The sequence below is a fragment of the Trachypithecus francoisi genome, unplaced genomic scaffold (genome assembly GCF_009764315.1).
Source record: "Trachypithecus francoisi isolate TF-2019V2 unplaced genomic scaffold, Tfra_2.0 Lachesis_group3, whole genome shotgun sequence".
NCBI classification, from domain to species: domain Eukaryota; kingdom Metazoa; phylum Chordata; class Mammalia; order Primates; family Cercopithecidae; genus Trachypithecus; species Trachypithecus francoisi.
The window spans coordinates 81,340,499-81,367,184 of record NW_022681468.1 but is presented as its reverse complement, the minus strand read 5'-3'; the positions used below and the strand labels follow the sequence as shown (position 1 = coordinate 81,367,184).

The 26,686-nt window shown below is 43.0% G+C and overlaps 1 protein-coding gene across 2 annotated transcripts in view; it reads right to left on the bottom strand.

Moving 5' to 3' along the window:
• Nucleotides 1-10,307: 10,307 nt before the first annotated feature.
• STXBP6 (syntaxin binding protein 6) overlaps nt 10,308-26,686 on the bottom strand; it is a 260,670-nt gene continuing 244,291 nt past the window's right edge. For both annotated transcript variants that reach the window (XM_033188373.1, XM_033188374.1), the window contains 2 exons: nt 20,068-20,225; nt 10,308-13,387 (listed from right to left, as the gene is read on the bottom strand). In XM_033188373.1, the coding sequence (XP_033044264.1) occupies nt 13,364-13,387; nt 20,068-20,225 (182 nt within the window). In that variant the 3' untranslated portion in view covers nt 10,308-13,363. The remainder of the gene's footprint in view (nt 13,388-20,067; nt 20,226-26,686) is intronic.

Sequence of the window (26,686 nt, the reverse complement as noted above, 5' to 3'; positions counted from 1 at the left end):
CCCCTGGCTAATTTTGTGTTTTTGTAGAGATGAGGTCTTTTGTAGAGATGAGACTACTCAGGCTAGTCTCAAATTCCTGGGCTCAAGTGATCTTCCCAAGTGCTGTAATCCCAGCACTTTCTGCTTCCCAAAGTGCTGGGATTACATGTTTGGGCCCCTGCACCTGGCTCCTCAGGGTAGAATTATGATTGAGCTATCAGGTGTGAAAGTGAGGAGTGAGTTGGGAAGGTGGCTGGGGTTAGATCATGTAGGAATTTGCATGTTAGACTATGGAATTCACATATTATTTTGTAGATAATGAGAATGCCCTAAAGGTTTTTGAGCAAGAAAGTGACATAAACGAGGGCTTCCAAACAGGCAGCCAAAGGACCAGATGTTATCTACTGATGTGTTTTTTTAGTTAAGATGGTACATTTCATGTAAAAAATGTCTATCTTGGCTTCTCTTTTAAAAAGTTGGAGGGTCTGGTGGCACTGGCCTGCTTCCCTATTGCCACCCACAATGTCTGAAACGGAGCAGAATGTCTTTTTAGGACACACACATGCAATTTCAGTTTGCCACAGTCTACGCCATTCCTAATTGCCTTCTACAAACCTATTTTACTTTGTTTGATATCCTGTTTGGGCTCTGTTGGAAGAAAATTTGTGAGCTCTGACATAAATGATCGGACTGTTTTTCTGAAGTTGGACCTGATATACTTGCAGGCAGGTTTGCATAGGGGAGGTGAGAGAATGCTACTGAAATCTCTAATCTCTGGTACAGTCCTCATTTTAGTTACATTGTATTTCTACCACAATAGGAAATAGGAATATTCAGACTGGGATGAATGACTTTAGTATCCCTGTTTCCTGGGAATATTCTCACAAGAGTACGTACAAAACACATTGCCTACAGTAGATTATTGATAAAAGTTGAGCAATTTGAGTAGTTCAGCTAAACATTGGTGAGATTAGAGTTAGATCAGTCACCATGATGAAAAAACACACATAGAAAATACTGTATCTAAGAAATAGAATTGACAGGCTTGCAACTACTCAAATGGCTGATATTAATGAAAAAAATAACTCTCCTAATGACTTTACAACAAAATTTTAGCCCTACACAATCTCTTGAGATATGTGCAACTATTCCCACTTTATAGTTGAGGAAAGGGAGAGAGCTTAGGTTTAAGCTGATGTAGAATGTTAAGAGAGGGATAATAGTCCTGTAACAAGGGAAAATGAATTCAGATTTGAACATACTGAGCTATATGGAAATTTCCAGCAGCAAAGTCAGAAATTCAGTTCCGGAGTTCAGGAGAAAGGTCAAGGCCAGAGTAGTATTGTTGTATAAAAGTTAAAAATATCAGCTTGTGGAATAAATTCACTGACTTGCAAAAAGTATATAAAAACAGAAGAGGGGCAGGGTGGCATTATTGGGGAAATGTGCTCTTAGGGATTGGGGAGAAGGCAAGTCAGAGAGCTAGAGTTTAGAAGCTTCTGGTGCTACTGCAGGGAACTGGCCACTGGATGTTTGATTGGGACATCCTGAGAGAGCAGTCACAGCAGTGTGACTGGGAAGGACACCAACGTGTAAGGGCTAGGGAGTCAGCACCATTCTCTCATGGTGTTTTTTTGTGCAGAGTTGGTGAGAAGATGGTGTGTTAAAGATTTCACAATGGAGGAGACAAGCATAGACCAAAGACACAAGGAAAGCGGGGCTCTTGTTGATGGAACAAGGTACTGGAAGCAGCAGGAAGAGAAGGGGATGAAGGGCTCTAGAAGAGGAGTCCTCACTGTGGGCAGCTATTACAGTTGGGCATGTAGACATCCAAAATAACTTAGACAAGGAAGGAAGGGAAAGTGAAATGATTTTGAGTGGCATAGTCCTGATCTTAGCAAAGTAGAAAATTAGATCATTTGCCAAAAGTAAGGGATTTGCCAAAAGATGCCTTGGAGAATGGTAAAGCTCTGGCACAGGGGCTACGCCAAGTTGACTGAGCATCTACTGAGATGGTGTATCAGGCAGGGCCAGGCAGGACTAGGAAACCATGCCAGTTGTGTAAACAGGAATATTTTAATATAAGGAATTGTTAATTAGTAAAAAGTAGTTAACCTTTAGAAGCAGCAGGTGCAATGTTCACAGAGTCCAGCTCCAGCATAACACAGCAGGGCAAAGAAGGGCAGATCTGAAACTGGGAATGGTAAAATGATAACCGGCATAAATGAATAAAAAGATCACCCAATACAGGAAGTAACTTTGCAGTTTAGAAATCCATTATTTCTTCTTTTCTCCCAGATTTAGAATCCCAGAGAAAAGGAAAGTCCTGAAGAATCAGGAAGATGTATGGCTGCAGAAGTTGAATGGGAGCAGTGGAAGAACCTGCCAATATCAAATATGAAAGAGGACAACAACAAGCAGGGTTTGTTTATTTATTTATTTATTTGTCTTGGGGAATTAAGTGCCCTCTGATGGCTGCTTTCTGCCTTCCAGAGGTTGGAGAAACTTGCTGTCATGGAGTCGCCCTAATGAGGGTGAGCTTGGTAGCCGAGCGCTGTGTGGCAGGCAGTGCTGAGCGGCGGGAGAGGCTGGCGGCTGGAGACCCTCAGAGTGCAGACCCGGAAAAGGGCTGAGTCGGGAGGGCAGTCACAGGCAATTTGAAGCCTGAAAAATGTTGATGGTTTCAAATGTTTTGCCTTCTAAAATGTGGTCTCAATTTATCCTCCCATTCAATAGCATTTGATTGTCAAGTGTAATCAAGCTTTTGAAAGCTACCTTTGACAAAATTTGCATTTCTCTGTGAGTGAGGCTGAATATCGTTTCATATGTTTAGTTACTTGGGTTTTTTTTTTTTTTTTCTGTAACTCCCATTTGTGCCCCTTCTGTGTGGGGGCTTTAGCATAGGGCAGGTTTGTTCATTTAAAAAGAATCTATTAAGTGCCTGATAAATCTTAGCAGCCTGGTGAACAAAATAGACATGGTTCCTGGCCTCTCAGAGCTTAATGTATCATGGACAAAACAATAAAGAAGTAGACAAATGTACAAACACGCATTTCCTTAGGTTCTGCGGAAAGAAAGAAGGGCAGGTTATGAGAAGGGAAAGCCATGAGGTCTACTTTAGATGTGATGGTCAGGGGAGGCCTTTCTGAGGAGACATTTAAGTGGAGACTTGATAGTCCAGAAATGATCAGCCGTGTGAAGGGTCAGGGAAAGAAGTCTTCCTCACACAGTCACAGCCGTGCGAAGGTTTTCAGGTGTGAAAGTCTCGCATGTTTGGAGAACTGAAAGACGGCCAGGCCAAGTAAGGGCTAGTGAGTAACCGGATGGTGTTTGTTTACGGTCCTGATTGAACTCAGGGGCGTGGGAGGGGCATGGATATCTCTCTCTAGGCCTAAGCAAACCTGAGAACTATAATTTAAGACTTTTTTTTTTCCCTAAAGAAAACCCCACGATAAAAAAATTAGGCTAGCTGGGTGCTGTGGCTCACGCCTGTAATCCCAGCACTTTAGAAGGCCAAGGTGTGGCGGATCACTTGAGGCCAGGAGTTTGAGACCAGCCTGGACATCATGGTGAAACCCCGTCTCTACTAAAAATACGAAAATAAGCTGGGCGTGGTGGCGGATGCCTGTAATCCCAGCTACTAGGGAGACTGAGGCAGGAGAATTGCTTGAACCCGGGAAGCAGAGGTTGCAGTGAGCTGAGATTGCACCATTGCACTCCAGCCTGGGTGACAGAGTAAGACTCTGTCTCAAGAAAAATAAAAAAAACAAAAAATAAAAAATATAAAAATTTAGATCAGGGCCGGGCGCGGTGGCTCAAGCCTGTAATCCCAGCACTTTGGGAGGCCGAGACGGGCGGATCACGAGGTCAGGAGATCGAGACCATCCTGGCTAACACGGTGAAACCCCGTCTCTACTAAAAAAATACAAAAAATTAGCCGGGCGAGATGGCGGGCGCCTGTAGTCCCAGCTACTCGGGAGGCTGAGGCGAGAGAATGGCGTAAACCCGGGAGGCGGAGCTTGCAGTGAGCTGAGATCCGGCCACTGCGCTCCAGCCTGGGCGACAGAGCGAGACATCGTCTCAAAAAAAAAAAAAAAAAAAAAAAAAAAAATTTAGATCAGTGTCTCTTGTGGGTTTCCTTATGGAATTAAGGCCTGTGGGAAGCGCTGGAAGCCGTCATCTGTTGACAGACTGTTGGACGGGTTTGAATGGCTTCTGAAGTAGATTCAGCAATTTCCCCTCCTTGCCCTTTCCTGCCGCTCATGCTTTGTAAGGATAGCGTTTGTTAGAGCTCCCTCTACCCCTCATGTGGAAACCTCAGCCTCCTTCTGCCTTCCTTCCCCTCATCCCACCTCTGCAGAGAGGAATTGAACAAAGGGAAAAGCAGGACAGGGACCTGCGGGAAGCCTTGTTGGGGCGGGGGGCTTCTGGCTCACACTCCTTCCACCTGTGGTGTCCACATCCAGCAGATTGGGTGGGTGGTAGGTGCACAAGGGCAACTTTATATAGGGAGGGTGGCTCAGCCACCATGGAGGATCATGGAGGAGCCAGAGGAGCAGAAGCATGAAGTAGACGGCTTAGACCAGCTCAGCATCAGGCTGAGGGGAACCTTCTTCCCGTCCTTCCTTCTGCTGTTTCCATGAGGAAAGTAAGGCCAGGCTGGGCACCCTCACAAGGCAGCAGAGAGCTGGTGGCTGGGTCTTCCCTAGTCAGGATGACAGTGCTGCCCTCAGGGAGTGGTGTTTAGGTGAGCCGAATCTTTATCGGAAAGGATAGCCTTGGACTGCATCTTTCCATGCGTATCCTGTCTCCCTGGGATAACTGAGTCACCATTCCTTCCACTTTTACCCAGTGAATTCCCAAGACTTTGGCCATTGGTGTGGCCCCCTCTATGTGACTCTCACATTAGATGACCAGATGTAAGGACCTGAGTGTGCCTCAGTTCAGTCCCCATGCTGGGGGAGAGGAGGTCCACTCTTCCTGGCTGCTTTCTAAAATTTTATAGTTTGTTTTCTATAAGTCTTCCCAAGTGGGTAGAGATCAGTTTCTCCAACAGTATGTCAGACTCTGAAGAGTTGTCAGTGACTCTGGGGTGGACTGCCTACAGGCTGACTGTCTGGCACCACACTCTCCCTCAGTCCCTGGAATGCTCTGAATCTCTCCCTCCCCGGCATGGTCTCCAGTCCAGCTGTCTCCTTCCCCGAGCAGGTTGGAACTGTCTTCTACTATTGCTTTTGTTCTACTTCCCATGATGGCAAATAGAGTCCAAGTGTCAGGAGGTTTTTTTCCTTTGAGTGGGGAAGGAAGTCATGATACCATCTAGTACTTCAGGGATGAGCTTGTAGGGGAAGGGGTAGTGGTAGACAAGAGATTCCTCTAAATGTTGAGTGGGACCAGTGAAAGATCCAGGTTTTAGTGAGTAATGCACACCTCCTCAGCACTCTGGACTTATCAGAGGTCTTTCATATTCCACAATCCACTTTACTCACCAGGCCTCCAAGGCATGCAGGGTGGGGACGATTTTCCTGTGCAACATAAAGATCCAGATACAGATTAAACTGTATCATTTGCTTAAGAACACAAAGCTAGTGACAAAGCCAGGAGGCTCTCTGCTAGAAAGGATCTTAGTTAGTTTACTTTTTCAAAAGGAAATTTGCAAACTGGTTGCAATGGCTCATGCCTATAATCCCAGCACTTTGGAATGGGAAGCAGCAGGATCACTTGAGGCCAGGCATGAGCGTAATGCACAGTGCAATATTTAGAGGAGTAGAGTTTGATATTTTGGTTGGGGCAGGTCCACTATTATAAGTAGCATGATTCCTCTTGCTTGGACTGTCCTTTCCAAATGACCTAATAATAATGTTGGTCATTAATAGCATCACGGCAACTATGGGAGAACATGGTATGCTGACAACATAGTATTTCTGAGACCTTTCTTTTAACTGAACGCCTCAAGATGCTTCCATAAAAGGTATGTTATTACAAATGTACACATTAGTGAGATGTTAGTCACTTCCTTTTTTCTCTTAGAGCTATTTTCACTCTAGACCCAGGTTCAATTTGTGGAGTAAATGGTTCTCTTTAAATTACTGTCAACTTAAGTCATTTGGGAGTGGCTTATTTTTGAGAAAGGCCTTCCAGCATCCTTGGAATCACACCAATATATCTGTAGAACAACCTTAAACATTGTTTTTCAAGGGGAGTATGAATTATCGTCCAAAAGACATATCCAATCATCTCCCAGATCATAAAACCATTCATTTCCATCCACCTGATGACAGACATGGAGGCCAATTTGTCTCACTTCTCTCTCTTGCAAATTTAGCCTTTTTGGAAATTTTTTTTCCAGAAAGTGCCCAACACTACAGGACTGCCTGTAGTTCAGGAGTCTCTTCTTTATCCCAGAGTGGGCATCTATGGGATGTCAAGGGGTCTTCATCCCTGGGCCATAAAAACCTGTAATCCCAGCACTTTGGGAGGCCGAGACGGGCGGATCACGAGGTCAGGAGATCGAGACCATCCTGGCTAACACACTGAAACCCCGTCTCTACTAAAAATACAAAAAAAACTAGCCGGGCGAGGTGGCGGGCGCCTGTAGTCCCAGCTACTCGGGAGGCTGAGGCAGGAGAATGGCGTAAACCCGGGAGGCGGAGCTTGCAGTGAGCTGAGATCCGGCCACTGCACTCCAGTCCGGGCGACAGAGTGAGACTCCGCCTCAAAAAAAAAAAAAAAAAAAAAAAAAAAATGAGTGTACCTCGGTACAATAATGTCTGCCCCGTGTGTCCTATACTAACAGGAATTTAAGGAAGGTTTGTCTATTCTGCCAGCCAGCAGCACAGTGTGGCAAGCATCCAGGCCTGTAAAGTTTACTGCTTTGTTCTGGGTCCATTACAGGGAAGTAGCCCACTGCTAAGCTGATATACATGGAGCCCTTATGTGTCAGGCACGGGGCTAAAGGTTTTACATTCATTATTTCATCAATCCTTATAATGATCACCCCCATTTTAAAGAAAACAGGCACAGAGAGAGTCAGTAACTTACTCAAGACCTAACATGTGGTAAAACTGGAGCTGGATTTCAGAGCAGGGCAGATGAACCTAGGTCCTCATCTTAAATACGATGCAATGCTGCCTCCAGGAAATCACCACAAGGGGGCTCCCTGTCCTCATCCACGCCTGTTAAAAGGCGACGCGTTTTATTTTTCCACCCCAGGAGGTGCCAGGGAGGGCACAATTCATACATTCTTATTTCCCTCATTTTCCTTCTGTCCAAATGCCAAGGCTCCTTCAGTATTGGAAGGTTTCGGACCAATGTAAATGTGTTTACCAGTATCAGTCACTGTATCTCCAGTTCCAAAACCACAAAACATCCCCTGAAAGAAGCCACTGTACTATGAATAAAATGACATTTAATAGTAGAAACCGGATTTATCTTCCTGGAACAGTAAAAGAAAGGAATTGTTTTAAGGAAAGCTAACAGAAGGCTTGAGGCTTTAAACACTAAGGATGCAGTGTTACAATTAAGGGATTTTCTTCAGATACTATGGGTCATCCAAGCCATGTTTTAAATCACAGGGTTAAGCTCAGAGAACTCATGGGCTCATTTTTCTTCTTTCCATGTCATCAAAGTGGCAAAGCATTGTGATACAATGTCATGGGACAAAGGCTCCATATCTGGTGTTGACAAGTGACACCTGGGACTTGCAGGACTAGAAATTCCTGTCCAGCTCTTGACACATCTAAGTCTGGATGTGTGATGAGGCTGGGAGCCATAGAAACAGGCATCCTTGGGCTGGCTGAGTATGCAAAAGACAGGAAAATAATGTACAAAAATATCTCCACTTTATCTGAGAAAATCAGTAGCATTTAAAATGTCTAACAGACAAAATGTGAGAGCAATAATAATATACATCGGCAAACAACTCAGCATCATGTAGGTCTGTCCATTTGTCCCTGTGGGCTGAAGGAGGCAAGGCAGCTTTGCCTCATCGAACTACGTCCATCAGTGGCCAGTGAGATGGACCACGGGGGCAGACACTGTTATGCCCAGGTTCATGACTCGTGAGCAGAAAGAAGAAATGTGTCAGAAAACTTTAGGGGAGGGAGAGAGGTGGGAAGTGAAAATAACAACTCTGGAAATCCTGAGGTTCCAGATGAGGCTCAAGGGAGAAAATAAAATGGAGGTTAAGGCAGGTTACACTATAGTAGTAATACAGCTTAAATGCACATTATATTTAATTTTCTCGATAGTTTTTTTTTTTTTTTTTTTGACAAGGTCTTGCTCTGTCACCCAGGCTGGAGTGTAGTGGCACAATCATGGCTCACTGCAGCCTCAGCATCCCAGGCTCAAGTGATCCTCCCACCTCAGCCTCCTCAGTAGCTGGGACTATAGGTGTGCACAACCACGCTTGGCTATTTTTTATATTTTTTGTGGAGATGGGGTTTCACCATGTTGCCCAGGCTGATCTCGAACTCTTGGGCTCAAGTGTTCTGTCCACCTCAGCCTCTCAAAGTGCTGGGATTACAGGCATGAGCCTGGCCCTCAACAGCTTTAATTTGCTGGTTTAAAATCTAGTAAACATCTGGGGAAGCCAGGTGCCTGATCATCCCAGACCTGCTGGAATTTTTTTTTTTTTTTTTTTCCCTTTAGAAAACACAACATGACCAAGGACATCAAAATGGCAAATTTGGGAGTAAAATGTGTTTATTTCTAAAAGCTCCCCAATTGGTTGTGGCAGGCAGCCAGGGTGGAAGAACTGCTCTAAGAAGCCACTGTAAACCAATACTTTATTTACGGGTAACGCCTTAGGGAGAGCTAAAGCAGGATTTAAGAAGGGCCAGGAAGCAAGGAGGGTATGAACAGGAGAAAGAAGACTGTTCAAAAGGTTGGGGCGAAGGTATAAATGAAGGCAAATTTAGCATCAGGTTGGTTGCATCAGGTTGAAAATACATTTTAGATATATTTTCTAGATTTTAAGAAAGCAAACCACAAGAAAACCCGTCCTTTGCACCATCTTGTTAAAGAGGACTGTTAGTGCATTCACGTTTAGAGAACGTGAGACTTGCCTTGTGGGTGGGATGTGTCCTTTTTCCATGTCTCTTACATCTTTGCTTGTCTTCATGCTCTGATAATGGTCCACCTGTAGCACTGCCACAATTTCACTGGCAGTAGGAAGTACTGTCCCCTGCCCACCCGTGCCAAGATGGGCAGGAAGCTGGCATAGAGTGTCTCAGGGGGCTATGCAGGAGCAGCGCACAGCTCTCTTCTCCACGCCTGCTGAGAGTGCTTAGGTGAACATGCATACATACTTCCGGCTACCACACAAGTTAGCCTATGAAAGGCACACAGAATGGGTAGCAACAGAAAACAATACTCAGACATTTGCATCTTGAAATTTATTTCTGGTGTTTTCCACCGCGCCTCCCCTTGTTTCCCCACATCTGCCCCAATCTGCTTGTTGAGGCGGATGATGATTATGATAAGTCAATCGTTTTTCCTAAGTATGTTCTCATTGATGCAGGGGAAAAGGTACCACCGATTTCTTATATTAATCCTCCCATAAAATTTGAGAGTTGGTTGTGGTACAATCGCTAATAAAAATTATATTAAAAAAGGATAATCTTTGCAGGGCAATCGGCTTATAATTTAGTTCACAAGAGCAAGTGCCTTTAAATGCATAATTCACTTAAGGCTGGGTCCTCATCTACCCAAACCATCTCTCTACTCATTCTTCTCTGAAAAGTGAAGATTGCAGTCTTTCCTTTCCACCTGCACTCCTCCCAGGAAATATCTCCAAGTCCTCCTTGCTTTATCGAGCGTCCACGCCAACCCAGAGACAGCTGTTCTGCTGCAGTGGTCGCCCAAATCACTTCCCTTGAAAACAAATGGGGTGATGCAATATGTTGCATTTGCTTTTCCATAAAAATAAATTGACACAATACAAGCAAGTCTTCTTTCCAATTTAACAGGGCATGAAACTAGTTCGCTGAATGAGGGCACATGCTATAATATGAACTCGAATGGCACACATCACTAATATCAGGAGAAAGGTAATTATTAATCAGCTTAATTGCTTCACCCAGGAGAAGGAAAAAAGAAACTTGCTGAATAGATTTCCATTGTCTAAATTAAGGTTAGCTCTTTAGTCTTTATTACATTCCAAGCTCTTCCATTAGAACATATGTAATGACATTTTATCATCATGCTAATACTAGTTCTGAGGTTTCCCCTTAGGCATGTAAGATTTTCCTATTAGTATAAAAAAATGTGGTGACATGTACTTATCTGGTAGTGTTTTATAGATTTCATAAATAACTGCAAGAAACAAATTTCATCACAGAGTTAAAATATTTAATGACAAAATTAGGGTTTGCTGTAACAGTGAATCAATAGAGCAGGTGTTACTTATCTCTGAATTAAACAAAAATTATATTTGACATCTCAGAGAACTTCTGAAGAATTAATAACTGTACGACAGACATCAGTAGTGTCACAATTTCTAAAATTAAGAGCTAAACCTATCTTTAATGCCCTTTATTTAGGGCATCCTGTACATAATTTTAAATAGATACACAACCTTTGCTAGCCACAAAAGTAGTATTAAAACAGATTTCACTGTAATTTAAGTCTAACACGTAATCTGAACTTCTTCAGAGCTTGAAAAAAGGTAACTACTGATCATGTTACATTTTACAAATACATTCTTTAATATGAAACATTAACCTGAATAACTGCATACTTTCTGTACACAGGTATCTAATACTAGTGAGAAATACTATAGCTATATTCCAGGAAGAAGTGGTAATACTGGAAAGTTTTTTTCCCTTATGAGTTGTCCATACAGTAAGTCCTTCACAGAAATATAGTATCCCCAAATTCATAGAGAAGTGCAGAAATGAAAGAAACAAATGAAATGTCTTCTGACAAGCTCAGCCAAACAAGCTGGTCCCAAATGATGAGAGTTATTTTGTCTAAGTTCGACTGTATTAATACTTTGTACTGCAGCACCTTCTACAAAAGGATAGCAAAGAACTTCACATGTGTTATCACTGGGCTCCTCTGCAAGAGGCTGGGAGGTAAAGGAGGAGCAGGGATTGCTGTTACAGCCCTCTCTGTTGTGGGGAGGCCTAGGTAGGACTTTGACACTGAGAGGTCAAAGGTATGAACACAGCCTGGAAACTAATCATTACAGGGGCTAACAAAGATTCAAGTGGGCTTTCTTCTAATTCAGGCTATTTCCAATGAGACTTAGGTCTAAAAGGATAAGCAGAGAGTGAGGAAAGAGGGCAACTCATGGAATAGTTACATGTATCAACAGTAACTATTATAATTCTAGCAGGGAAGAAGAATCTTGGGTTTCACAGTATGCTTATGACCTCATCCTCAGCTACTTTAGAAGCAGCTTCCCAAACACTGTTGTTAGAGAGTTGGCAACTAATTCTGTTCTTGAATTTGGCAGATTGTCAGGGGGTTTTAGATTTATCCTTTCAATTATTTATACCAACTCTCTCTGAAACCAGAATCCCATTTGGAAAGATAAATCTCTCTCTCTCTCTCTCTCCCCCCCCCCCCCCAACCTTTCTCTCTGTGTGTGTATTCTGAACTGAGGTCTGCAAAGTCTATTTGGAGTGATATTTGGGGCTTTTCCTAGAAATAAAAATAGCTTCCAACGGTACTCACCAAATGGCATGTTCCTCGCTTCTTTAAACTTTTAAGACACCAAAAAGAAAGTATAAAATATTATAGTTAACTTATATAGTTTATTAAATTTTATAGAGGGTTTTCTTGAGTTGGATCATCTAAAAGGCTTCTGAAATTTGTCTCCAACAAATCTCATCTCCCTTTTAATGTGCACCGTCTAATATTTTTTCCCCCAACAGACAAACTTTCTCTCTCCCTGGGAATGATTAGTTAGGAGAACTTAAGCTATTTAAATCAGTATTAACAATCCAAAAGTCATCTTATGCTCCTATGTAAGAGGCTGCAATACACATCAACTCAATTGGCAAAATGGATAGGATGGAATAGATAGGGGTCCTGAAGATTCAGGCAGCTTAAAAATCAATGCGCTGCAGTGGTAGGCTTACAATATGTCTGAGATGTGCAGCTTGTCTCCTTGTTTCATAAAAAAGCACAACTTTTTTATGTTTAGCATTTTAACCCTCTAGGAAACAAAACTTCTAAACTCCAAGCCCCTTATTATCTTGAGTAATTGAAAATCACGAGGTGTGTGACTAACTGTATTGAAACTGACTGCAATGTAAAGGTTTGTGATTGTGGTGTTTTATATCAGACCAGGCAAGGTGCAACTGCCATGAAATGCAATTTGTCAAGAAACTCACATGTTAAATTACATCAAATAAATAGATAGCAAAAACAACATCAAAACCTCCAAAATCCAGATACCAAGAAACTAAAGGCCCTTTCCCAAGGACATTATGAAGGTGTCTCTAAAATAGGCGTGACTGTAAAAAGACAAGACAAATATTTTAAATGTTCTACTTGTTCACATTATCATTGACACAGACTTTTATCCGGACAATTTTTTGATAAAAATATAAGCGCTTTTCCATACCAGCGACCATCACTATGACAATGACAAGAGAAACATCTGTGAATACACAGAGGGTTTTAGGTAGGCTTTTCTTTAGGCCTTTACTCTCAAATTTTTATCCTTCATATGATCATTCCAAATAAACACCCTGGATACAAGTGGCAAGAGTATTTAAGCTGTAACTCAGGAAAGATATTTCTATCTGTGATTCTGATTTTTTATTTTTGAATGCAGGTGATGGTTCATGCAAAAGATAACTATGCAAGGAGCAAAATCTAAGACTGCTGTTTTTCCCAATAAATCCAATTGTTTTCTACAATGTAGAATTTTAATCTTCAAATTAAGTGTAGCTAGGACAGTGAGTGAAACTAATCACTGCTTGACTTTCATTTTCATCTAGGAAAAATAACATCTGATGTCACCACATTAAAATGTCTTCCTGCTTAATGTCAGAGAAAAAAACACACGTTGCCAGTTTAGACCCAGCGCAGCTTATCATTTGGTCCCAATATCATATTCAAACTACAAAAAATATTTTTTAATAAAGAAAACATATTCAAAACACATATACACACATACACACAGTGGGGGGAGGGAAAAACCCAAAATGAAGCTGATGCTATTGTAGTATTTATTAGCAAGATCATTAGGGAAATGTAAAAATGCAACACCCTTTCTTGCACATCAACATCTGAAAAGAAACAACAACAACCACGCTAAGTGTCCAAATATTGGAAAAAAAGAAGCAAGCGGAGGTCCCGAATTCTTGTAAAAACTGCTGAACAAACTCTTCAGTTTCTCTTAAGAAGGGTCACCAGGATAGGCAGTTTCTCAACATTTGTGCTTCATGGCAAGCTAAGGAGAGAGAGGAACGAGAAAAGTAAGACTTTCTTAGCAGGTATTACCAGGGAGATTTCACTGTGCTGCTCCCGCTCCACCTCCACAATGTGAAGCAACACAAAATTCTACTCTCTGTGGCAGATCACCATTACTAATTACAGTAGCACCTTTAATTTTGCAACAGTTTCTCAAATAGTTCCTGGGACATTTCATTTGTTACTCTGCCTCATGACAGCTTTGCTGGTGTATGCATCCAGGCGGGAGGGAGTGCTGTGTGGTGTTCTTTCATCACAGTGAAGGAACAAATGAAAAAACCAATGGACAGGCAGAATGAGTGAATTACCCTAGGAACAGCTGGGGTTCCCAGCTATCCAGGAGAAGTGACACCCCTGAATTGTATTTACTGGCATCTCATGAAGTATTAAAAATCAACAGCTTTTAGTGAGACAATCTACAACCATCTATTTAATATGCAGCCTGGACATTCAACCAAGTCCACAGCGCTTCACAATTTAATTGTGTTATTCACCAGGGCCAAAACACACCAGATCCTGACTTTGATTTATGCCTTTCCATTGGTGTTTGTAAAACATAGTCTATTGATATACTAGGTCTTTTAAATGGGAATATAAAATACCACAGTATCAGTCAATATTTTCCCAAGCCCAGCCAGCCCACGATAATGTATTTAAGGAAATGATATGCAGGTACAGAACATAAAATTAAATTTGTCTTCACTTTTCTTAGCCAGATCTTTCCCAAGGAGTCCATACAGTGATGTGAACCAGAAGGCAGAACAGAGGCTGAATTGTAACTCCTCATGTATCCAGAGTTTGGTATCAGGGACTAATTCCTGTGGCTGGGGCTGGGAACAACTGGGGTTAGGGTTCTGTGGCTCAGAAATCCTTTGAGCAAAGAACAGGTGATTCTCTGCAGACAATAACTTTGCAGAAAGCCCTGTCATCTGCATCCTGACCAGGCTCTCTGCCTTTTAAGAATTAGTAAGGCCGGCCGGGCGCGGTGGCTCAAGCCTGTAATCCCAGCACTTTGGGAGGCCGAGACGGGCGGATCACGAGGTCAGGAGATCGAGACCATCCTGGCTAACACAGTGAAACCCCGTCTCTACTAAAAAATACAAAAAACTAGCCGGGCAAGGTGGCAGGCGCCTGTAGTCCCAGCTACTTGGGAGGCTGAGGCAGGAGAATGGTGTAAACCCGGGAGGCGGAGCTTGCAGTGAGCTGAGATCCGGCCACTGCACTCCAGCCTGGGCGACAGAGCCAGACTCTGTCTCAAAAAAAAATAAATAAATAAAGAATTAGTAAGGCCGATCCTATTGATTTCACCCAGTGGTGCTCTGCATCATTTTGGAAGATGTCACTAATCCATTTCTCCAGCAAAAGCCAGGGCAACCTGAGTCTTCTCTTTCTCTTCTTGACATCTTCAACAAGTAAGTTATAACCCTGGGGCTGCCATCTCAGCTAAGCCACCAGGAAAGGCAGGGTCAACACTCACAAGCAGTGTCCCCAGCCAGGTTTGCATGTGATAGAGGGGACCTTTGGACCAGTCCTCATGTTGATAAGTTAATCTCTGCTTGGGAAACCAGCTGAAAGAGCTCCTGGTACCTCTGTCTGGTGATGCCGGTGAAGACCTCCACAGATGTTCTGCAATGCTGACACTGATAGTCAGTCAACTGTCAGACACACGGCTTGGGAAGTTCTGAATGTGCCCAGGCTGTTGTGCTCAGTGATGTGGGTTCTTGCCAAGAAGGGTAGAGGTCTCTAAGTACTCCTGACCTCGAAGAGTTTATAGTCCAGGAAACATATAGTCCAGGTTGGTGCAAATGGCAGAGCCAGGGCTCTAGCTCAGATCTGTCCCACTTCCTGGCCACACTCTGAACCTCATCACTGTATGGCCTCTATTTCTTGCTCTGCTTCTAGTTTTTATACATTATTCAGCAACATGGACCATCACATCAACACAGAGCGGTTAAGTGTTGTGCATAATAAATACTGACCATAAATATTTGATCAGTGCTCCTGTCCTGGTATTTAATGAGCTGTTAACTTTCAACTAATGGGCTTGTGACAATTTACCCACAACCATTAATCTTCAGCACTGTGATTGTGCTGCTGTTCAAACCAGACCCTGGTAACCAGGACAGTGCATCTGGAATGGAGCTAAGGGGTGCCCCTGGCCCACGACCAGCTGAGATTTGCAGAAATACAGTTACCGGACATTTTGCTATTTGAGTATTGCCATGGTCCAAATGTTTGTGTTTCCCCAAAATTCTTATGTTGAAACCTAACCCCCAAGGTGATACTATTAGAAGGTGGAACCTTTGAGAGGGAGTTAGGTCACGAGGGCAGAGCACTCATGAATGAGATTAGTGTCCTTATAAAGTGGCTGAAGCGAGACCCCTCACCGCTTCCACCATGTGAGGACATGATGAGAAGGTGCCATGTATGAATCAAACAACGGGCCCTCACCAGACAGATGATTTGCCAGTACCTTGATCTTTGACTTCCCAGCCTCCAGAATTGTAAGAAATAAATTTCTGTTGTATATAAATCACCCAGTTGATGGTATTTTGTTACAGCAGCCTGAATGTACTAAGAAAGTAGTATCATTTTAGTTTTTGTTTAAAAATTCCCTAGGAATTAGGAGTGTTAGAATATGGAAGGCAGGGAGGTAGAGCAGAAAGAGCACTGCATGAAATGAGGTCAGGATACCTGCTGCTACAAATCTGCTGTATGACCTTGAGCTCTAAAGTCACAGCTGCTCCACACCTCAGCCTCCTCTTATGTCTATAAAAAAGTCTCCAACTCTAAATGCCAATGGATAAATTTAGGTGTCAGAGTTGTTAAAATTTAAAATTTCCTTTTGATATATTTTGTGTTCTTAATATCTCATGGAAAGAGTTCTCTTTCAACGCTACACATGTAACCTACTCAACCTAAAAAATGATATACTGATACTATATCTCCCTGGTATCAGTCACGATTTTATTATTTATCAATAAAAATAAATAATAAAATGATGCATTTTATTTTTATAATACTATTATGATACAATAGTATTATATTATAATAATATAATAGTATAATACTATATATTATAAGACCTGTGCTCCTAAGACCCAGACCTGAGCCCCTTAAGTAGTAAGGATAGAGGCAGCCATTCCCTCCCAGTGAGAGATATGCCACACACCCTTTCTTCCTTCACACACGTAGGCTAGTGCAAAACAGGGTGGGTCAATGTTTTTCTCTGCAAGAAATGTCATCTGAGGATGTCTGAATGTGGGTAATGCTCTTGTCTACTGACTCACTGCCTATGGTGGGGCCGTCAAAGCAGTGCACCTGCTGCAACATTGTGCTTTTCGGCAAGGGAAAGTGAGCAGATCTGATTCTGTGATTGTGGTCACTTTCCTAAGGTTAACTTTGCATGAAATCGGGAGCTCAAGAAAGAACCATACTTCCTCAAACCAGGCTCACCAGCGTGGAGGTAGGGGAGTCAGTCTGGGGAGGCGGAGGGGAAAGGATCATTTTCTATCTGCACTGTAGACGACGAACACCTGTATATTTTGAAGTCAGGGTTGTACAAAAGTGATTCATTCACTCTTGCACCTGGGTCATTGCAGGAGTCCTGGAACAAGTTAGAAGGCCAAAGACCCTTTTCTACTGGACTCTACAAAGGTGTGCCAAACTCTCCAGCTGGGGTTGGGTGCCGTTATTCAACTGGGAGCTCTAGGAGCTGCCACCTGGCATTGCCATTTTCTGCTCAGGACTCTGCCATGTGTTCTGGCCCCTACTTGTAAGCACAACTTACTCCTTCTGAGTCAACAGAGCCATGCTTGTCTAGGGGGTAGAATGCCTGGGTTCCATCTCTGATCTCTCCCCTCACCAGCAGGCCTGGCTGTGGCTTGTCCAGTAAAATGACGTCTTCATGGTCAGCCTATGCTAGCAGGTCCAGATCAAGAGTCCTAGGCCCTGGGAAAATAGCCACACCTTATCTAGAGAGGTCAGTCTGCTCATTAGGAATACTGCCAGTGCCAGTGATTCATAGGCACACATCCCAGTTTCAGACAACTGCAAGTCTGGCCATGACACTCTCAAACTCTCACACACATTAACAGACACTAGTAACCCCTCCTCTTCCCCCCGAGATTACCTAAGGGAGGGGAAACCAAAATAAACACAAGCTGTCCATGCCTCACACCTCCTGAGTGAAAGCAGGTAACTGCTAGGCATACATTTTCCCACTGGTCAAGCCAGAGACTCCTTTGCCTTTGGTGGCTGCATTAGTTTCTATCCTGATAGGTCCTGTTTCAAGGGCTGATCTGTGTTTAGATAGTATCAACATTTAGCAGGAGGCCCTCCCATACCCTTTTCCCTTTGGGTTTGGGAGGCACAAAATCTTCTCCTCCATTCCTTCCCTGTCCCTGTGTTGAGGATCCTCAATCACCAGTATCAGTTCTCCAATCCCTCAACCATGCTCATTATGTGACTGAATAGGGCAGGGTCGCTTAAAAAAAAAAAAAAATATATATATATACAAATTCATATATATATTTCATATATATATGAAAATGATTATAAATAATAGTAATTTAGATTTATATGTGCTACATACTGTGCTAATAGCTTTGAACTCATTCAATTCTCTGAACACTCTAGGAGGTAGGTACCATTCTCATAAAGAATAGTGCTCTATTTTACTGATGAGAAAACTGAGGCTTAGAGAAATGAAGCATTTGCCCAAGGTCACCGAGATGGTCAATGACAGAGCTATATTCAAACACAAGATGTTAACTACGATTCCATATTGCTTTCCCAACTACCTAGCAAACTTGGCCACAGTATCAGGGAAACAGGGCACCAGGGTCAAGAATTCAGGCCATCTGGTTAGGTGATCCAATCCAGTGTTTGTACAGCCCCCTCTGGGAGGGACGCCTGCGTGGATGACATCCAGGTATTGTCTACTCCGCCTTAGGAAGAGCAATTTCACAATCTTCCTTGGTAACCTGGTTCATGGTTTAATCATTAACCTAAATTCTTGTTTTAGCAGAATTTTATCAGCGCACTATTGATTGCTCTATTCTGTGTGGGAAGACATGAAAGATAAATGCCTGTACTATCACCCTTCCTAGAACTGAAGACTGTCATAAAGTTATTCCCTTTAGCCTTCTCTACACAACTCAATAACTTAAATGTTTCCCCAGATTTCCACTATCCATTCTCCCATTGAAATCACGGAAGCTGCTGCTGTTGTTAAACAAGCTGACGCTGTAACGCCAGCATTTCCATGTCATCATTATCTCTGTGTCACAGAGACTGGAGAAGGGAGGAAGGAACTAGGGAGACCTTAAATCCAAGTTCACTCTCTCTGCATCTGCACCAACAGCGGCAATCTGAGGCTCTGGCCTCCAGCAGGGCTGTCTGCATTTTCAGGCAGATCTGGCCAATTCTCCTTGAAGGAACTCGAAATGGGCCCCACAGGCAACAGTGCATTAAGACGCTGTCACGAAAGAGAATGAATAAGATGACAAGACAGGGTTGCACAAAGGGGATGCAGGAAGAGAAGGCAGGAGTTATCCACTCAGAGCTGGTTCCCCAGCTGGACCTGAGCGTGAGCCTCCAGAAGAAGTCACCGCAACTCAGCTGGGGATATTTTTCTCATTGCTTTTTAGGCTATCTATCCATCCTTGTTTCCTCAGCAGAAGTGGGGTTTCTGTTAAAGCCAGTTATTTTTTTTTTCCCCAAAAGGTCACCTGAAAAGTGTATTTTAAGGGCCAGATGGTAAGTCTGACATGCCAACACAAGTCATCAGCAGATGTTGTTTCTGGAAGCCTGAATTCAAACCACTAACCAGAAAAAAACTGCCCTTTGATCTGAAACACAAGAACAGTAATAAATCCTCTTTATCACCTGACCAACAGGGCCTCTCTTTCCTTTGGTTTATGACTGCCTTAGATAGCTGGCTGCCAATAAAAACTGCCCCTTTCCCTTCTAAAAGGTGCAGTTCTCAGCTAGTATGAGAATGTGCAGAGTGCGCACTCAGTTAAGCAGGAAATGCCCCTCTCTGGATTCAGGGGCAGCAGAGAGTATTGCTGGCAGCTCAGCGCTGGTCAGGTCAAGCTCAGAGCCCCAGAATTGAGGCCCTGAAATAACAACCCACCCCTCTCAGAGGGAAAACTAGCCCCGAGGTGCATAGTTCCCTGGGACTAGGGCTTGCTTTGTGTCTGGTGAAGAGATAAGGACACAATGGCAGACTCAGGATGAGAAAGGGACAGGATGGAAAAGCAAGCACGAGCAGCCTCACGTCCTCTATGTGTTGGCTAAGTTGGGCAGGGATATTCGAAGACCTGATCTCTTCTCCCCCACCCGCTATTCTGTGCCTCGATACCTGAGCCCTAAACTTCTGAGCAGGAACTAAAGATGGTCCATAGTTCCTAAAGATCCAAGGTCAGAAGGTCAGAGAAACGGATGAGGACATCAGAAAAGAGCCAAAGAAACCAGGTACAAGAAGAAATTTTCCACGACTCAGGTGTTTAGTAAGTAGCAGATGGGAATTACATAAAGGGGAAATAAAAAGCTTAATTTTGTATCTCATGACAGGAAAATACTGAAATAAAGTTTCTTGGCACTGTAGCTCCCCAACACCCCAGAGCTGAGAAGCCCGCCCCTCTCTTGGCCCACCTTGTGCGCAGTTTCTGCAAACTGCTGGGCACTGTTCTTCAGGTCTTCTGTCTTCTCCTCTGCTCGGCCTAATCTCTCTCCGCGCTCATTCAAGGCCTGGCTTGCCTTCTGCACTGCGCTGGTCACGCTGTCGGCAGCTGAATGGAGGATGCTGTTTCCTGAAAGGAGGAGAGCAGGAGCATCAGAAGCTGGCTTGGCTGACCCACAGTGACCAGACTCCTGCAGGGTGAGTACCCTGTAAGAGGAAGGCAGGTCACACTGCAGTAAGGCCACTCGTCTAGTGTCTAGGAAACAGGCCGACGACATTTCTTTTGAATGGGTTTGACTGATACACTTGTAGCAAGAACAGCCATTGACTCCAGGACCTAGGAAAATCCTAAATGCTTCTTTATAATCCCATCACTAACACGCCAGTTATTTCCATTCTGCCAGTATCTGATGAGGCTCAAAAGGATGGGGCCTGTCTGGATTTACAACTTGGCTTGCAAAGATAAGTGAAAATATTGACAAGTTCACAGAATTAGGCAAGTTCAGTGAGACATATCTGGATCTTATGTTATTTCCTTTTGACCCGTGGTTTCGGTGAATAACCATAGGAAAACTGGGACCACAGAACTTTTCTAGACAGAATGTTCTATATTCCTTCCAACTCTTCTTCTTCATTTTACCCCTTCATCCAGCAAGTAAAGAACACCCCAAAATGTACAGCTTCATGTACGAGCTATGATCCAGTCTCAAAGCTCAGAGTAGATGTGTCTGCTCCCAACCTTGAATTCTGTACCATGGCTCGGATGGTTGGGACTCCTTGCCTCTGATCTCTAGTATGTGAAACACGGAGCCTCAGGACCATACTTAGCCAGCAGGTACAAAACAGTGATAGAAACCAGCCCTAGAAGAAACTTGGTACTTCCAAACTCAGGAGTGGTGATACCAAGAAAGTTGAAAGTCATTGCATCTCAAAGGGTCACGCATTCCTGACATCCCATTTGCCAGGATTGGGCAGCAAAATTCAATAGTGAAGAACTTGCCGATGCATTAATCACTGAGAAATAGCAACTTGCAAAATGACAACCAAAGGAAATTTATAGCTGTATTTTGTTAACACTGAGTGTGAGATATTTAATGGCATTTTATATAATGGCTTTATGTCTTTGAATACGTTTATTACATCATTTAACTTTGTACCTGGGATGGATACATCCAGCCACAGACAGCTTTTAATAGAAATGCAATTTGCACTGGTCTCAGCGGCAAAGGTTTCTTAATTTCTCCTCTTTGGGCACAGTCTGTGGTTTGTGGAAAAGGATCTCAGGCAAAGAAAGTGCCTGGACTGGAGGAAGCACTTAGTAAATGTTTTTCCATTTTTCTTCTTTAATGATGGATTTCAAGGGATTCAATTATGCACTAAGGGGAGGAGAATGGGGTTAACTCAGTGTTACTCAGTTGCATCAAGCACCTACATGAACCAAGATAAATCAGCACAGATAAACAGGGAGCAGAGGAAGTGCAGGTTCTAGGTAAATCTGGTTGAATGCAAGGTTGGAATGAACGGTCTGGGTCTTCAGAACAGATTTAGGAGGAGAAATCTTGGTCCCCTTTGCTTTCATATCATACTCATAACTATGATAATAACCTATCCATATGCTCAACCTTGAATAGCACTTTGCAATCATATGGCAACTTCACAAATATTATCTCACTTGATTGTCACAATTCGACTGATAGGATTGAGACTAGCAGAGGTTAAGAGGCTTGCATGAGACTGTATCACTAGGGAAGTGACATGGATAGAAGTTGAGCCTGGTTTTCCAGTGACTTTTCCTTATTCTCTACCTTGTTCTTTGCAGATACAATGTTGGTCCAGAGAAGCAATCACTAAGACAGAATTGTGGGCAGACTGGTATACAGATAGGTTTTGACAGGTTATTTCCCAAGGTAACACCTGACTGTTTCCGTCCTCAAGGTACTCCTCTTGGTAAATTAAGAGTTATTACCCATGCCACATCGAAAGTCAAGTTTTCTCAAAAAAGGAAGAGGCCAATGGGGTGGAACAGGAAGATGGAGAAGGGCGCAGAGGAGTTGAGAGAGGGCACAAGAAAATCTCCTTTTTCTGCTTCCTTCCATTTATTCACAGCTTAGCCACCAGGGGACTGGGAAAAGATAGGGCAGGGAAGCTGCAACTTCACCACTAGGAATAGCTGCCTTAAATCAAAAGGATTTTAGAATTAGCTACTATAAAATTAAGAGGGTGTATAACCAAGACTTGCCTTTTCCCACTGGAATTGACCTGCATGATCTTCACATTGTGTTTCTGGATTGAACCCACTACACATAAGCCTTGCTGCTTTGTTATTTGAAGTTAATCTTGCACATGATGTCAGGTAACATCACACTCAGTTTTATATGATACTGTTTAGCAGGAGTCATTATAACTCATAGAGAACTAGATGCTGTCTTCACTGTTGAAAGATGACATTGCTGACTACTGCCAATAGGAAATCCACCTTCAGTTATTTTCAGGCATCAGGATGAATTTGAACAAATTTCATTTCCTCAGTTGACATAACCTCTTCCAGTTTCAATTATGCCCACATTTGAGGCCCAGTGAAGTCCCATCACCTTTATTAAGCTTCAGGTCAATTCCAATCTCTCCCTCCACTCAAATCCCTAAATAATATCTATATCCTTCTTGGTTACTTAATTAAGTACAATCACGGGCAACTCTTCTCCTACTTGACTTTTTCACCTGTAGATGCAATGACTTCCCAGCTGGATTACAAATTCTGAGTACATCATTTTGCTCTGTTGACAATTCCCTAAATCTTTAATATTTCTCTTCTATTGACCTAGATCTTCTGCTGACTTATTTTCTTCTATCTGGGATCCTCTTGCTCAAACTGTAATCCCAGGGTTCTTCCCCTCACTCTCTTCTCTTTTGCACTCTACAGACTCTCTCTGGAGCAATCTCATCCAGCTCTTGACTTCCATAACCAAATCCTTATCTTTCACTAGGTCATGCTGCTGAGTTCCAGGCCCGTAGGTTTTCTTATGGAAAACTCCAACAGAATGACCCAAAGTTATCTTGAGTTCAGTAAGTCAAAACCTCATCTCATTATCTTTTCCCTTCACACCTACTTTTCCTTTGGGTCCCCTGCTTAGCAAACAACCCCAATATCTGCCCAGGTCCTTAATCCAGCCAGAAATCTGGGAGTCTAGTCTAGACACCTTCCTCACAACTAAAGGTCACCTCCCATACAGCTCTCTACACTCTGCCTCTTTACCAACCTCCTGCCTCACATATACACACAATCTTTACCACATCTATGACAATTACTAGAAATAAAATTGCTGGTTCAAAGCACATATAGGCTCTTGGTGTATGTTGAAAATTGCTTCCCTGAAAGATTTATTCAACATTCAAAACCATTCATGAAGTACATACTATGTGCCAGGCACTATTATGTTGACACAATTGGCAGAATGACTTTAAGGGAGTGATTTAACTTGTCTGATCTGTAAAATGTGGGTTGTACCATTTACCTCACGTGCCTACTGTGGAGATGAAGATGTACATGCAGTGTCTGCAGGTACTCAATGGAAGTTTGTCCCTCCACCCCCTTTAAGACTACATCTTCTACGTAACCTTGAAAAAAATGGCACATCACACTCAATTCCATTGCATGTCACTCTCTCTTCTCTACTATCTTGGGGCTAAGTGTTTTGAAGTTTGCAGAAGATACTCCTTACATACCTTTATATATCCTGCTATGTGTAGCACAGCATGTTGCTCAGAGAGGGAGTTGAACACATACTTATTAAATCACGCATGTTTTGTAAATAGGACGCCTAACTCAAAAGTTGGGACTCATCATATTGTGCTGAATTAAATCTGGAAATAAAGCAGCCTCCTGAGGCAGACGGCATAGTAATTCTTTCTAAATAGACAGGAAGCATATTAATACTCAAATTTATTCAAGCAGTCTGAGAAGCTGTCAACCATGGCAAATAAAGTCAACTACTTTTGGAATTAGTCTCTGGAGAATAGAGCTGAGACCAATCTTGCTTCATTGATCTTGCCTTCATATCAGTTCCACTTAACGTGTGCTTTTAAAAAAATATATACGCTGACATCTTTTACGTTAAGTGATTTAGAAGACTTCATTGAGAGAGCAACTGGAGATAAAGCTATAGCATTGTGTTCAGTCACTGAGAATACAATGAAAAGAAATTTAAATGTATAGAAAAATGAGAGAAAAGAGTAAAGTATATTGAGAAGTGATAGGTGAAGAGAAAGGAGGAAACTTTTTAAGAAGTACATAAAATACACCAACAGTTCAATTATCAACATAATTTCATTGATCACGCTATACATCAGGGTGTATCTTGGTAATTAAAATCCTTAATTCTATTGCTAGTAAAAGGCAATTTCAACAGAATTTTCAGCAGTTACTTCTATGAAATACACATAGAGATATATGAAATGTAAAATATTCATCCTGTTTGGAAAATAAGTCAGCAGAAAAATAATCTAAAATATAAATAATAAATATATGCCCATCTATACTCAGTGCTGAGTCAACATGCTCATTTAAGAACACTCTTTTAAAACAGAGATTTCTTAATAGTTTTGCTTGAACTACTTCTATTCCATAATCAATTTAACCACTTAAGAATAACCATCCAATAAACCCCACTTATCTAAACTAACTTAGAGGAAAACTAATTTGAATTTTGGGAAAATATGTATGTATGAAATAGATAAGAGTTCTAACAAACACAAAAATTGGCAGGGAGACCTATTATATTTAATCTGTTTATAGGCCAGGAACATTGGTGACTCTCATATAATCTGCCAAAAGTATTCAATAATAATTTATTGTCTGCGTAGATGAAGTAGGCCCTATTCTATTCACATCTACTGAGTTATTTTTCTTAGCAAAGTTATTTTCATGGGTAGTACCTAAGGTACAATTAACTCTTGTTCAGTATAAGTGACATGCAAATTAATTTCACAGGATACAAAAAGGTAGGATTCACCTGAGATGGTGTTTTTTTCTTTCTTCTGCTTTCACTCTGTGACAATTTTATTGCTCAGTGTTTCTACCACTAGAACACATATTAGCAAAAGAAAAGTTACATAGAGATCTGGCTCCCTGAGAGCCTGGTCTCCTTTCAGTCCCAAAGTCACTCAGTGCCACTTAGACACTGTTCTGCTTCCTGTGATGAGTGGCTCTACTTCTGCCCCATCCTTGGTAATTCAGTTGCATGATAATCATGATGCTTCAAAGGAGGCTCTATTTAGTACTGACTGTCACTAAATATTTTATAGATGAATAGTAATTTAAATAATAATGACGATACTAGCTTTTACTTCTATGAACAGAGTGATTAAATGCAAAGGCCTACCCGGTGATAGAAGTTGGTTCTTAATCCACAAAGTCCATTAATTATCTGTGAACTTAGGCAATACCAAGCTCTTTCTATATTACACTGACTAATCAACACTAAATCACACTGAGAGGTGACAACGTGCTAGCAGCCTTCGCTCACTCTCGGTGCCTCCGCGGCCTCAGTGTCCACTCTGGCCACGCTTGAGGAGTCCTTCAGCCCACTGCTGCACTGTGGGAGCCCCACTCTGGGCAGGCCAAGGCCAGCGCTGGCTCCCTCTGCTTGCAGGGAGGTGTGGAGAGAGAGGTGCCAGCGGGAACCAGGGTGTTCGTGGTCTAGCCTGAGTTCTGGGTGGGCACAGGCTTGGCGGCCCTGCACTTGGAGTGGCTGGCAAGTGCCACAGGCCCCAGGCAGTGAGGGGCTTAGCACTCAGGGCCAGCAGCTGCGGAGAGTTTCCTGGGTTCCCCAGCACTGCTGGCCCGCCCCTGCCCTGCTCGAATTCTCGCCACCTCAGCTGCCTCCCTGTGGGGCAGGGCTTGGGACCTGTAGCACCCCATGCCCAAGCCCCTCCACTGGTGGGCGCCGGTGAGGCCTGAGCCTCCCCAACTGGTGCCACCCCCTGCTCTGTCACAACCTCCCACAGGCTGAGGAGTGTGGGGGCGTAGCACTGGGCGGGCAGCTCCGCCCACGGTCCTGGAGCAGGATCCACTAGGGGAAGCCAGCTAGGTTCCTGAATTGGGTGGGGACTTGGAGACCTTTTATGGCCAGCTAAAGGATTGTAAATGCACCAATCAGCACTCTGTGTCTAGCTCAAGGTTTGTAAACGCACCAATCAGTGCTCTGTGTCTAGCTAACCTAATGGGGACTTCCAGAACTTTACTGTCTAGCACTCTGGGTCTAGCTAAAGGATTGTAAATGCACCAGTCAGCACTGTGTCTAGCTAAAGGTTTGTAAACGCACCAATCAGCACCCTGTCAAAATGGACCAATCAGCTCTCTGTAAAACGGACCAATCTGTAAAACGGACCAATCAGCTCTCTGTAAAATGAACCAATCAGCAGGATGTGGGTGGGGTCAGATAAGGGACTAAAAGCAGGCTGCCCCAGCCAGCAATGGCAACCGGCTCCAGTACCCTTCCATGCTGTGGAAGTTTTGTTCTTTCGCTCTTTGCAATAAATCTTGCTGTTGCTCACTCTTTGGGTCCGCACTGCCTTTATGAGCGGTAACACTCA